At 39.2% G+C, this 14,811-nt stretch overlaps 1 protein-coding gene across 3 annotated transcripts; it reads right to left on the bottom strand.

Annotated features, from left to right (window-relative positions):
* Positions 1-67: 67 nt before the first annotated feature.
* mbd3b (methyl-CpG binding domain protein 3b) lies at positions 68-11,879 on the bottom strand. Of its 3 annotated transcripts, none has more exons than XM_008277489.1 (7): positions 11,782-11,879; positions 5,916-6,075; positions 4,390-4,527; positions 4,043-4,133; positions 3,727-3,904; positions 2,175-2,327; positions 68-1,315 (listed from the first exon to the last, which is right to left on the bottom strand). In XM_008277489.1, the coding sequence occupies exons 1-6, from the start codon at positions 11,793-11,795 to the stop codon at positions 2,180-2,182; spliced, it is 729 nt and encodes a 242-aa protein (XP_008275711.1). In that variant the 5' UTR covers positions 11,796-11,879; the 3' UTR covers positions 68-1,315; positions 2,175-2,179. The 3 variants fall into 3 exon arrangements, with proteins under 3 accessions (XP_008275711.1, XP_008275710.1, XP_008275709.1); XM_008277488.1 differs by lacking the exon at positions 11,782-11,879 and adding an exon at positions 7,170-7,390; XM_008277487.1 differs by lacking the exon at positions 11,782-11,879 and adding an exon at positions 7,074-7,388.
* Positions 11,880-14,811: the final 2,932 nt, after the last annotated feature.

Raw genomic sequence — 14,811 nt, forward strand, 5'->3', positions numbered from 1 at the left:
TGGACGTTACCGACATTCAAACGCGACACAAGTTGTCAGTTGCCGTTAAGAAAACACCGTGAGCAGATTTAGTGATATACTGACACATTTTAATACAATCAGATTTATTTCAGCAATCAGCCTGCTGATATTGTGAAGGGAGTTTCATGATTTCAGCCTGATGCATTATTTATTTTTTTCATCAAACAGGGATTAAAAAATACAAAACCATTATTCCTCAGAAGATAAATCAATGAAAAACACATCAGAACTAACTGTAATTCGCTGTGTCGCCAATTCTGTGCGTGGATTTAGAAGAAGGAGGCAGCGTGTGTGTGGTAACATTGACACATTTAAAAAAATAATAAAAATGGACTGAAGCTGCAACAAAGCCTTGAATAGCAATGTGTCACAACGTCAGTAAGCACCTGTAACGATGATGAGAGTTAGAAACAGTAATAACTGCACAACCGAAAAGAGGTTTCAGGTCATTTCTCTCCCACTGCGCCCCATCGTGCATTCGTTTTTCTTACATTTAGTTGTACAACAGCAGGGCCAATAAAAAAAAAAAACCTTAAAGCCTTCTGAAATGACGCGTCCCCTCTTTGGTCAATACTGAACACCACTCATAGGACAACACACAGCTGACATGAAAGATAATATTTCCTTAAAAATTAAAACAATAAAAACTATCCACTCCAATAGATTTACAAACTACTCTACCTGCCGTAAGTAAAATCAGCCACCTGCAGGTTCAAATTAGCTCTACTCTTGGTGTACCGCTTCACTGCGTGTGCTGTGACAGATTACTCCTGGAGTGCATCGTAAAAAGTCAAGAGATGCTAAAAATAGAAAACATTCATTCCCAATCTGCCCCCCCCGAAACAAAGCAAAAATCGACTTTTTTTGCGGACGTGAAACTTTTGGATTTGACATGATTGTCGCAAAAAATACAAACCCATTCAAAGCCTTTTTGTTTTTTTTTCGTAAAAAAATCACAATGATCACTGAACACTGATTTTGACACACTGTAGATAAGTTATCGTGAATGTTTGAGAGTTCATTTGTTTTAAATATTTTTTGTTTTTTCCGTCATCAAAAATCATCTGGGCTCAGAAATTCGGTCAAGGAGTCCCATTCAGCGGCGTTAATGAAGAATGGAGGTGTTGGGAGACTTCAGGCGGTTGTTGTGGGGTGAAGAGAAAACGGCTCTTTATGTCGGACTGGAGGCTAATCGGATTTGGGTTTGGGTCGGACGTCGATACTGGGGGACAGTTCTTCGGGGCTGGACTGGACAGGGTTCCTACTGGGCAGGTGTTGAACCCTTTGCAGAAACCTAAAAGAGAAAAAAAGATTACCTTAAATATATTGTGTAGTTCTTTAAAATCCCATCATTTGCACATTACTATGATAAATACAAAAAGATTTAACAAACTCAAAATAGTAAGAAGCTTCTGAAGAACAGCTGATTTCAAGTTTCTTGAGTTATACCATCTCAGATCATCCGGGGCCTTCTGTTCAACCATCTCTGAAACTTTTCCATCAGAAATTATGGATATTTAAAATGTTACCTGTGAATTTTTAGACTGACGTATCAAATATTTCATTTTTATTTTTGTTACCAAGTATTTTGTGTACAAAAGTATTCTATATGTTGTATTGTTGTGACAGCCAAGTACATGTGGTTTAGAAAATATTACTAGTTGACGTCTGTATTATTAATATTTTTGCTCACGTGTGCTCAAAGTTTGTCAAATTTGTTTCATATTTCAACTCACTCATAATCGGAGAATATTTGAGCTATTTGTCCAACATTGTAGATTCTATATCAATGGCATGATGAGAAATAAATGGAAAATCATGGTTTTATCTTTGATAGTTCTTGAGTTATTGTCGTTCAAACAGCCTCAAATGTCAATGTGTGGGGAAAAAAGTGCAAATAGTAGGTCGATTTTGAAAAGAATTAGTTGAAAATATTTGCTATAACAAGACAAAGTTTCACAAATATCTTTAAAACATCCATACCTCATGCTATAAAAATCCCTGCCGAGCACAAAGTCTTTCTAAAGATTTGCTGATTTGAGATGGAATGAGTCTCTTAGCTCCTGCTGGACAGAATTTCGTGCTCATACATCTTCTCTGCAGCATTTCAATGCCCTCGCAGGCCTCATTTGTCTTTCCGAGTCTCCACCAACCTGTGCTATACGCTCTCCATGTCTTCACTGCCGTTGCCCTCCTCCTTCAGAGCCTCTCCTTCGCTGGCAGCCTCCTCGACATGGGCCAACATATCAGCCATGAGCGCCTCCTCCAGCCTTTTCCTCACACTGTACACCAGCTCCTCCTGTTTCCTACACATAAACACAACAGGAAGCTGTTACAGTTGGCAGTTACAGCTGCTTATAACAGCCACTGAATCAGCACCGAACAGATGGTGTGTTCTTACGCAGATCAGTGGTCACTTGTTGTGGACTGTGGCAATTCTAACAATCAGTTCTGTTTACAATGGACACAGCAAACATGACAAAAGAGGCACGGCGGTATCTGATTTGTCCGTTTTCTCCAACTATTTTACAAATGATATTGTGTTTTGGCGTATACAAGGGAAGTTAACATCTCAAGAACTGGGAAAAACCAGTGTGGCATTTTTACCCCCATCTGAGCTGTTATATCCTGTTTTTAAACACACTGAAGGAGATCTCAGCAAGATTTTTAACACAACTGTTTCACAGGCAAACAAGCTCTTAGATGCTGGCACGATGGCAAGATGTTTCAACACTGCATAGCTAGACTGAATATATAATGCTGAAGTCTGTAATTTAGTCCTTTCTCGTCAAAAAGAACATTTCTGATATCCCTAATTTCACCGGGACATCATTTCTACTGTTCCCATGTCTGGGGTTTCTCATTACAGTCATGTTCAGTTCAGCTGCAGATATCCGGAGTGTGAATCACAGAAATCTGCAGCTGAATCATGATTAGTTGTAATTCTCGTTTCAGATATGGTTTAATTCTGTCATGAGTCTAGTTCAAGATGTCTTTAATGCTCCTCATATAAACATATCTAAGATGTCATTTTTAGATATCTTAAATTAGGCTGGAACTAGTCGGGATGACATTTGGAGATATTACGAACTGCAATTATGACCAGTTAAAGTGTAATTACAGGTTTGACGAAGCGTAATGGTGGGGCAGATATGTATAAACGCCTCAGAAGCTACGGCAAGGAGGAGGTGGCTTGTTTTTCAAACATACGACATGTGTTATATGTCACATTATGTTATATGCATGTTATAACCATGTCAGAGCAGCCTGAGAGTATCTAAGTATCTAATGAACAAAACTGAATAATGCTTCCACAGTTCCATATTTTAAAGCCACCACAGCAGCCTCCATTACTTCACTACTTCTACTGACACTGTTCAAATGCTCTGCTGGACCAATAAGTGTATAGGCAGCATCATGCACAACAACTCAGACTAGTCATCATGACAGTAGAGATATGTGCAACCACGACACTGACTAGTAACAACTGGGGCACAGATATCTAGTAAACAAGTCAAAATAGTGTTATAGATATTATTTTTTATATATTCGAACTAGTCAGAATGACGTTGTTGATATCTGTAATGTCAATTCCTGATAATCAAACTCAGCTATAAAATTGCTAAAACCGCTTGTCATAGGTTTGTGGCAATTTATCAAGAAGCAACACTGGTCAATATGAGACAGTTTTCAGTAAAGACGAACCTGATGTCCTCATCAGTGACGATGAAGGCCTTGCACAGCGGCTGTGCAGTGTTTAGCCAGACTCCCGGGTTCTTCTCCACGGCAGCAGACAGCTGCCCGGTGATCGGAGCAGCGCTGGTGTGCAGAGCGCTCGCGATGGCCGACAAGAGAGTTTTATCTGTGCAGCCCGGACCGACACCTGAAAGACCAGCAACAAGAAACGTTGTAGAAGCGCTCAAGATTACTTACATCATACAAAAACAATGAACCTGTTGCTCTAAGAAATTCCAAAATGTCACAACAGAATACAAACCGCTTTCTCTTTTAACTATTTTACCTTGCAGGCCTTTAGGCAGTTCCATTGTTTTCACAAGCTCCTCTGCAATGTCATAAGCATTTAGACCACTGAGTTTCTTCTCCCAAAATAGCTGGAGACAAAAAAAAAAAACAGAAACATTTTAGCTGTAGGCGGTTTTCACACAAAGGAACTTAACCCTTTAACTGAACACAAATGTACTGGTGCTTCCCGTGCAGCAAAAACCACCAATAAATCTGAACTCAGTTCTGGTTTGTCCAGTTCCAGAGCTGCACGTTTCCTTCCAGGCAGCGCAGCGCTTGTTATATAAAACTTTCTGGTTTGTACGGTTAGTATGACGCCCGCAGTAACAGGTAGAGGCCGTTTACCTGTCTGGGCTGGTCGACGGCTTTCTGAGGATCTGTCTTCACTTTGTTGTTGGGATGGTTGGTAACCTTAGTAACAGGCTGCTTAAAGATGGAGGCCGTCTGTCTGACTGGGAGCGACGTGTTCAAGTCAGGTTTACCCTTAAGGACAAGACAAGAGACAGAACATGAAGTGTTACTTTACGAAGCTGCTGATTATAACCACACGAGAGGAACAACCCTGTATCAAGGCTCAGGGGTAGATGAATAGTCAGTGTACAAAATCACGTTTAAAAAGAGAAAGAAATTACTCAACTATGAAGCAAGAATGATGGGTTAGCAAAGAGCTTATATCCAGACTTTTCCATTTCACAACCTGCTAGATCACCATGGTAACTAATGCTGCACAGCCAACCTGCTCTGGAGGAGCTTCTGTTCACAGTTTAAATCAGCTGTAAGAAGAGCCACACTTTCAACAGTTCTTTCCTTGACTATATTCTCGATGAGCGATACAAATTCTCAGCTGAGGGAATACATTACGTTTGCAAACCTGAACAAAGCTGAGTTTGTGGTTACAGTAGGACAAACTGGCGGTTGCTGTGACGTGTTTGTGATGCAGAAAATGCATAAATACGTTTTTATGTTTGGTCAGATCATTTTACACTTCTGGTATTCAATCTAATATAACAAAGATTTGAAAACTGACTAGTCTGTTGGCATTTGTCACAGAAAATAGCCAATCAGTGACACTTATTTCACTTTGATTCGGCCAAAAGCGTCATTATGGGACAGCGTTAGAACAAAATGCACTTGTTGAGCATCATGTATGAAGTTTACAGTTTAAGAGCTCTAATGTGCAGCTGCCATGTCAGAAATAACATTGAGAGCTCAAAGACCAGTGAAATAAATATACTAACTTACACCATTAACAGTTTTCTACCAGCATTCAGCTTTTTACTGTAGCAACTCTTTATACATCCTTTATAGCTCTCTATTACAACAACCTGTTCCCCTTGACTTAAGAATGTGGCACACAATCGGTCCAATTTGTGGGGAAAAGGAGTCAAACAGTGCATCAAACACCCCCTTTAATGTAATAAACCTCTCTGATGTGCTGATTTTGCAGTTACTGATATTGAGATGATGCTTTTGAAAACAAAAAAAGAAAGTGACTGTTCTTTGCACTGTGCGCTTTTTTTGTGCGTTCGATTTTATAGAGCACAAACTTCACACTCTAAAATTCTGACATTTAGATAAAATAGCAGACAGTAAATAAAGCAGAACACGAAGCCCCTTGAAACAAGGAGCACATTTTGGGGCGTAACTCTATAAAACCTTAGATGTTCTGGATCAACAGCAACCAGCCCGAAGCTTTCCTCTCCCTACAAACAAGTGATGACGAGTTGAGCTTTTGTGGAAAGTGATATAAGGCTTTATAGTATAGTTATGCCCCTTGTTTCCTGGTGAGGCTGAGAAGTTTTAGACGTGTGACAGATTTCGCTTCACAGCGTTCAGTCAGCATCCAGGCACCGGGAGCCCGTCTCTCTCACCTTGTTCTGGTTGTTGTTATCATACCGCAGCCGCTGCCGGTTCTTGTTCAGCTTGCTCATCAGCATCTTCCCCGTGCGGAAATCGAAGGAGCTGAGGTCCATCTGGTTGCCAAGGTAACGGGCCAGCTGAGGCTTGCTCCGAAACTTCTTCCCAGATGGACTGGCAAGAGTAGAGGTGGAGACATGAGGGAAAGCGTTATATTATTACTACTACTATCTGTTACACACAAATACAACAACACCAACAACAAAAGAAGAAGAAGAAGAAGTCAGAAAACATCAAGACTTAAAAACAACACAAGAAGATGAAGGCGAGAAAGCAAAAAAAAAAAAAACTTTGAACACAGCAGACAGAAAAGCAGAAACATGCAACAAGTCTGAAGCCAAGAGAAGCAGGAGACATTCAGATGAGCAACGATCACACTGAATGGATGCAAGTCTGTCATGGAGCCCTGTTAGAAGTATTATCTGAGCAATTCAGGAGAACAAATACATAGATATATATATACAGTTACATAGCTCGGTAACCTGGCACAAATTAGTGAACACGATGGCAACAAAAACAAACTGCTTCAGAATGAAAACATTGTGGCTCCACTTTGTGGGAGAGCAACAACATCTGTAGCCTGAGCAATGAGCAACAAAAGCAACGACTGTGGGTGGATACGTGCTAGCAACTCATGCAAATGTCTCTTACATCACACACCACAGTTAACACCAGTATGATTGTACAGTTAGCCTACCACAAACTATACAACCGACCCGCCTCCCCCCTCTCTTGCCTCTGTTCCTCATCTTGCTCTTCTCCTCTGCTAAATGAAAACAAATCTGGCGTTGTTGATTCACTTCAAATGCAAGGTAAAAGAGTGATAATACCTGAGGTTACACTGGGGTTTTATTCATGAAAAAGAAGGGCCGAGCCAGGCGTGTGAGGAGCTGCTGCTGCTGCTGCTAGCACCGCCCGCCCGGACACACTTATCCCAACAAACTGTGAGAGGAGGCGGCCTGGCTGGCCTGGTTGCCCCGCCGCAAACAAACCCCTCCACCCCTCCCCTTCCCCTTCCCAAACTTTATCCCGGCCACCCCAGCTCCTGTCTAAACTCGGTGTGAGTAAGTTTGGTCTCTTTTTTACCAGCCCCCTTGTTCGTTTTTTAGTACCTAAAATAATAGACATCGCTCTTTCCAGCTGACAAACCCGACTTTCTGGTCACTTCTTCCATTTTCCAGCCCTTGGGGAGAGCAGTGCAATCCCACCTTTTCTTCTCCATTTCGCGCCGCCTATAAATCCGCTAAAAAGTTAGTGCGGAAAGCCAGATTGGGTTGTTTAGAAAAAAAAAAAAAAAAAAAAAAAGAGGAAACGTGTCGCTGTTTTTGTTTCAGAAGGCAGGCCTGTCTCTTCTCACTCTTTTGTTTCGACCATATTACAACATGCGTCCTCTGTAATGGGATCCTGCGAACAACATCTCCGCTCTTTGTCGTCAGCAAGATCGCTCCGCGGCGGACCTCGGGGCCGCTGCACCACCCTCGCCCGTCTCGCCGGGGCCCGCATCCGCGAGGAAAACAGGGCAGCGACGTCAAGGCAACGCGAGACCCGCCGCGATAAGAAACTCCAGAATAAAAGCATAAATTTAAGTGCTCAACCATCTGGTATTATTATTATTATTAGTTATTTATTTATTTTAAAATATATATAACTTGCAACGACAGAAGGCCAGTCTGTCCAAATCGAAAGAAAAGTTAAAGATTTCCAAAATAAATCAATACAACAAAAAATAAAAAAATAAAAGCACAGAAATGGATTAAATTAAGTAAAAAGAACAAAAAAGGTTAGAGAGGGTAAAACCATGAAGACAAGGCTAAACGTACTAACAATAGTAAATAAATAGGTAAATGAATAAAGGTTAAAAGAGAATAAAATTAAACAAATAAAATAGATTAAGAATGTTGGCTATTTTATCTTTCTGTATCGCATTTTATAGTCTTTTTTTGTTGTTGCTACTTTTATAATTTGTTCCATTTTTTAAAGAAAATCTATTTAATTTCTCTTTTTCTATAAGGTACACCAGGGTAAAAGTGTAAAAGGTGTTTTCTTGGATGGATGATAGTGGCCTGTTACCTTTCTGAGAAAATCTAAAGAAGTGGTTTTGAGATAAAATTCTGTATTATTCTGACATTACAAAATTAATTTCTTTGCATAAGAATGTAAAAACACAAACTTTTCTGTACTCTTAGCATGAGAGTCGTGTGCTGGATTGTCCTTTAATTTGAACTTAAAATAACAATAACTTTTTCTGTAATGAGTGAAATTGTAGGAGTATTACTTTTGAGGGAAGAAGCTCCCGTGGACATCAAAGATTTTCAAAGCTCTAGTGTTTCTAATGCTGAATTTCTGACAAAGTATGTACACTGTCATCTTATACAGTGACATAACAGTTAACATCACTAAAAAAGTGTTAGTATCTGTGTTAAAGACTAACTAGCAACCTTACGTTAAGATAACAATGTTATGCCACATTAGTTTATTGTAGGCAGCTGGTTTAACATCTGCTAATGCAGGTTAAGCATCCCTGTTGATTTGGCATTTATTTTGGCATAAATTTAAAAATTATTGACAATGAAGTGAAGTTATAACTTTTGTCCTTTGGGCCCCTACATTGTAAAGTAATTTGCAATTAATAAACTACTTTAAAGGAAGAAATGAAAATAATTTCTATGAGTGTTTGTAAAATTCATGTTGCAGTTAAAGTCAGGACAACACCAAAATATGACAGTATACTTAATCTTATGTGTAAATAACAACTTTATGTTGCTCAAACTGGCTTCTGAGGGAGTTAGGGTTGACTCAATGTGAAATCTTGACATTTTTCTTAAAAACGTTACTGGGGAGGAACATTTGATTAAAATTTTTGGAGCTGCTACTTCAACGGCAAAAGAATATGACAAACTCAGGACTAATTTAATAAACTGAACTCAATCGCACCTCTGCCACATGATGTCACTTTTCAAACAATCTAAATACAATTTAAGTGTTTTATAAGTGATGACAAAATAAATTGATGGTAAAAAAGAATAGAATTAGAGACTTTTGCACATCAAAACAATGGAATAAAACTGGAAGTAAAAAGAAATTGGACTTCTCTTTTTGGATCTGGGTTTCACCTTTAACCGAGAGGCTGCTTCAGTTAAAACTGACTAATGAGGAGTTTCAAATATGAATTATTATTAGCTCCAAACCTCTGACTAATGGCCTTTAATGACCTAACAGTCACATGTCTTTAAAGTAGCAGCTCCAAAGCTTTGAAATAGCCGCCTTCACTCAATCAAATGTTGCTCATTTGTAATAGAAATCTCAAGACATACATGTTTTCATTGGCTTTTGATTGCTTTTGATTTGATTTTTAACATTTCATGTCTTTTTTGTCCTTTAGAAATTGATCTTACAAATTACTATTCTCTTTTGTCTCTCTTCATCTTCTAAATTACTTTAGTTTGTTTTATAAATTGACTTTACAAGTCTTCATCCTGTCTCGCTTTTTGCAGATTCTTGCTGTTGCCTTACTGATAATATGTTTGATTTTTTGGTCAACTTAGTTTGTTTAAAACGTGCTATAAACAAACTTCATTTGATTCTGAGATGTATTATTGTTTTTTATTGTTGTGTTTAAAAGTTTTAATATTATGTTCCTTAAAATTGAAATCTTAATTTCCCTGGAAGTTGTATTACAACAATTTAATGTAATTACATTATAAATATGATTATTACTGTATTAAGTAATAATAATTTTAATAATTGTGAAGTCGCTTTTTTGCATGAGTTTGCATGTTCTCCTCGTGCAGCGAGGGTTCTCTGGCTTCCTCCCACAGCATGGTGAGGTTAATTGGTGATTCTTAATAGTCTGTAGGTGTGAATGTGAGTGTGCTTGGTTGTCTGTCTCTAAGTGTAGCCCTGTGATAGACTGGTGACCTGTCCAGGGTGTCCCCTGCCTTCACCCTAAGTCAGCTGGGATAGACTCCAGCCCCCCATGACCCTAGTGAGGATTAAGCGGTGTATAGATAATGGATGGATGGATAATAGTGAAGTCAATAACATTTCTAACTAATAACTCTTAGTACATTACAAGCACCAATTTAATCATCTTCATATTCATACTTTATTTTAAAGTCTCTCTCCTCAACATTCTTTTCTATGTATCAAAATTACACATTATTGGTTTGGTTCTGTGAAAACTATCCTTTCATTTCCTAAAATGTATTAGATGTAACTGGTGGCCTCCTTTAAGTCCCGACTCCCTTGTTCTTGTCTTCCTTGCAGATATGCACACAGACAGCTGCAAACACCACAGACACACAGTTGTTGTTGTTAAACTACTTTTGTACTTAGTGGGAGTCGACTTGTTGTAGCTGCATCTACTGATTCTGCGCATCCGTTCAATTGCCGCTGCAACACAGTCACCACATGGACACAAACTTTGGGCTGCAGGTGGACTTTTACAGACTTGGGGATATGACAGAATTTACAGACCCTAGCTGACTCTTGTGTACTCATTGATCCAAAAATTGTAACATTGGCATTGCAGCTCGAGCACACCAGCTCTGCTCAAACACTGCAACACTAATATATTCTACATGATGGAAAGCTGCAATATCATGTCTGAACCAACTCCAAAGTAAAACAGTGATGCAGAAACGCCCACCCTGCCAGTTGATTGGTTCCTTATGTTTGTTACATATGAAACCCTGGAGGTCTGAAATGGCATTTTTGGGACTGTTGTCTGTAAAAACGCTCAGTTATGGCGTTTACTGCCTGCTTTGTCCTCTAGTATATATATAAAAAACATTATACTAACATGTTGACAAGGTAAAAAACATTATTTTCACATGGGAGGGCCTGTAAATGTGTTTAAAAATGGATGATAATAGAAGAATCAAACCAATTTTTTAATCTATTTGCGCATCAGAATTCATTTTTGACATTTGAAAGTGTAGTTTCAGATTGAATGAAGTGAAATATTTGAATCCAGTTGTAATAACTATTCCCTGAGGTCATAATTTTGACTAATGAGGCCTGTACATGATTATTTTGAAACAGGTTACCGGCGGTGGTATTTTCTAGTGTGTCCAGCTTGACGGTCGCCTGTCGGACCACAGTAATGTAAATCTTCGGGCAAACATAAATTACGCTCTAAATAGTCCGTAAACAGCAATCACAGGGCCGCAGTGACAACAATCACCAAGCCTGCTGAATAATTCAACTTGACAGATGCTGTAAAAATAAAAGTGTGGAGGCTCGCCGACCGAAAATGTGCAAGTTTCATGTCAGCTCCATGAAACTGGAGAGCCGTCTCACCACCACAATGCCCCACCGTTGTCATTCAAGACCTGGAAGCCGGCTTTTTTTTTTTTTTTTTTTATCAATGAACAAAGTAGATCTCAGCGATTAAACAAGACACCATTTTAAAACAGCGTTGTCATGCATGCATGAGTAGGGTTTGTGTGTGTGTGTGTGTGTGTGTGTGCAACAGCGATGCAGGAGGACAAATTCACATCCACTTTGTGTGCCTGAAATCCATGTCGAAATAGCTCGCTGTCGACGCACTCCATGCGTAATTCTGCATTAGCTGTAAATATCTGGAGAATTAAACCGTGATGCTAAAAAAAAAAACAAAAAGAAAAAGACAGCACACACATATCCTAGCTGGAAAACACTGCATTGCTATTTACAGACTGCGAAACCACAGAATGTATTTGCCTAATCGATGATCAACATACTTTCCAGATATATTAAGAAAACGACACATTACGCATCAGGCGCTACAGTTCAAATCAATCAACGGTGTTCGAAATATCCTTGAAATGATGTACTTACTCGTTTTTATCCATCTTGAAGACACTATCTCGTTTTTTTTCTCCCTCTCGCTATGTTAAATCCCTTCTCCCCTCTCCTCTTTCAGTCCCCTCCCCCTCCGATGTTAGAAATGAAAGACATTATCCACGCAAATTTCGCAGCCTGGCTGATAATATGAGCATAATGTCCGACCGAAACCGGCGTATTCTCACTGTGCAGCTGATCTTACAACACAGAAATTGCGAATTATTTCATCAGACGAACTGCACATGCATTGTCTTTTACGATGCGGTTTATTGACGCTACTTTTCTAGTACAGATATGCAAAGATGTGCTCCTGAAAGCCACACTGTTGCAGGTCCCCTCCACGCACAAAGACAATCAAAGTCCATCCAGTTGTTTTCAGTTTTATGGCAAACATATTGGATGTGCATTCATCAGAATACATTAAAAGAAAATCCATCATCATGCAGGTTTAGCAGAACATTGCAATAGTTGGGGATTTACAGAATAACTGGACACATTGGGGGTAGATTAAAGATTTATTAACATTGAATAACAGTAGGTCACAAACAGCATGTATATAGCGTGTATCCTGAAGTCCAAACTCCCAACGAGACTGATTGTTGAGGCAGGGCATCCCACTGAAGCTCGCGCCGCATAAGCAATCCAGCCATCTCCAAGCTCTGGTCCTGTAGGCAGACACATGGCCCATTCATTAGCAAAATGTACAGAAACATTTGTCAGAATGTGTGAAAAGAACATTGTTCCTGTCACTGAGGCAGGAAACCTGTTTCTCTCTTGCATAAAACCTTCATCTGACCTGACACATGAATGGCTGAATACATCTACAGAGGGGTTCCAGGGTGGCGGTGATGGCACTGGTTAACTATTAATTTATCAATACAAGTACAACATGGATATCACAGATACAGTCTTGGGTATAGGTGGCAATGGTAGTCATTAAATACTAAGAAAACACTAATTATGATACCACATTAATGATAGGGACCGACTGATTAATCAGCCTGGCCAATAAACAGATCTGTTACTCTACTCCTACTTTTCAGATTATCTGTATTGTTGTTTATTGTACACAATTCTTGAATTAAAAAATGCTTTAAAATGCTCTACTTTGGCTCTGATGCAGCTTCCTTTCTCTATTTGTAGTCAACACCCTGTTGCCTTGAGCAATGTCCTGCCCATGCCCCGATCTGATTGGTTACCTGTCACGAGTAGCGGCCAATCAGCACTGAAGAATACAGCTGAAAAGTTTTCTTGTTATTAAACATACTGAAATATATCAATGAAGTTTTGTAAATTTTTGCACCAGTATTTTAATTTTTTTTTACTGCAAATGTATATTGGTTCCAAACACCGTTTATTGATCTGTAATCGGCCCTGAAACAATCAGCTCAGTCGACCCCTAACTGTGATGTACAAAGTCAAAAAATCGATATTCTTTAAGCTCTGATTTTTGTCATAACTGACAAATTCAACTGAAAAGTTTGTACAGTTCTCGATTAAACAGAAACACACAGCCTGCATTTATGCATAGTTGTCAGCTAAAAAGAGCAGCTTGATCTCTGTGGTCTTTATTTTCAGCCTCCTGTGAGCTTCGGTTAGTAAGCATTCCAGATGTTTGAGGCGTTTCTGACCTCAGTATGGGGCAGCCTGTGCAGACTCATGTCCACAAACTGCCAGATGTGAGAAAGGTGACAGTAAAATGTAACAATGACTCAGAATGTTTATTTCAGCATTTAATAAACGCACCTGTCGTGGTCTACTTGTGCCTGCATCTTATCAGAGGTACATGGGCGGAGCTAAAGCTAATGAGCAATCCAGCTGAACACGGCAAACAAAGTGTGAGGAAAAAAAAGTTCAGTTGCACATCTGTTGGTCACAGTGACAGTTCACTCACATTTTTACGTGTTGGCTTTAATCATCTTTCTTGAACTTCCCTCTAATGTACGGCACATAGTCGAGAATTAATCGCCAGTCAGTGAAGTGAATGACTGCGATGCCTCCCACTGTCCCCCATGTAAGCAAAGTTGGCGTCCTGCATGGAAGAAAACAATGAGATTCCTAAATGAGACAGAAAATGAACCACACAATCAACTGCAACTTGGATGATTATTGCTTTTTAATTCAAGATGCGTCATAATCACACAACAAGGGGCATCCTTTAAGATGAGTAGAAAATAAAAGTTAACTGTGATTGTAAAATTGCAATTAGCAGATCGCAAGGGTTGCAATTTGGGATAGACGCTATGCTACACATCTGATCCAGGGATTAAACTGTGTCAATAGTTTTACAAATTCATGCCGTCGTCCTTGAGTGACCATCAAGTTTTTTAAGGTCACTTTAGTTTTATCTGTTAATGCTCCGTCACGTTTTAAGTCTATTTCACGGTGAGTAATGAAGTAAAGCTAGATTTTTTTTACATTGCAAACCAAATCGCAACTGCAAACTCTTGTCAGAAAAGACCCAGTTAGACATTTTCCAAAAATGATTCAGCCCTAACATAAACATATGACGAGACTTTCAGATATTTGGACAGTTTGTTAAGCTTATTAGTTTAGGTTTGGTCTCCTGTCATAAGATTATATACAATCTTGTGGGAATTACAAATATTGTAATGATAGTAAGATCTTTCTGTCAATGTGGTGGGTTTGTTTGTTTAAAGCAGTGAGGAACACCAACAGAAAAGTGACCTGTGTCTGACTGGCACAGTGCTGTCACTTTAACAGACTGATAACGGCAGAAACGTCACATATCTCATGTCTGAAAATGGCTGGAGAGTGATTTAAGTCTTCTGGTGATAACCCCTGCACTTTCTTCTTAACGCAATATGTACCTGAATTGAACAAAATGTCACAATTGACGTTTTTTCTTCCCAACACCGTACAGCCAAAGTAATCCATTGAAATAAAGTATTTAAAGACTTAACATATAGAAAGGTCGATTACTTATGTATTGTCACTTTGCACAGGTATGAAGGTTGTGTGGTATGCTCCAAGACATGTTAGCACAGAGGTATGACAGCTTTT

The sequence above is a fragment of the Stegastes partitus genome, unplaced genomic scaffold (genome assembly GCF_000690725.1).
Source record: "Stegastes partitus isolate 25-593 unplaced genomic scaffold, Stegastes_partitus-1.0.2 Scaffold99, whole genome shotgun sequence".
NCBI lineage: Eukaryota > Metazoa > Chordata > Actinopteri > Pomacentridae > Stegastes > Stegastes partitus.

Coding starts and splice junctions, on each gene's coding strand:
- mbd3b (XM_008277487.1), bottom strand. CDS start 7,183: ATGGAGAAGAAAAGGTGGGATTGCACTGCTCTCCCCAAGGGCTGGAAA. Junction 4,528..5,915: donor ATAACAACAACCAGAACAAG/GTGAGAGAGACG, acceptor CTTGTCCTTAAG/GGTAAACCTGACTTGAACAC. Junction 4,134..4,389: donor CCGTCGACCAGCCCAGACAG/GTAAACGGCCTC, acceptor TTTTGTCTCCAG/CTATTTTGGGAGAAGAAACT.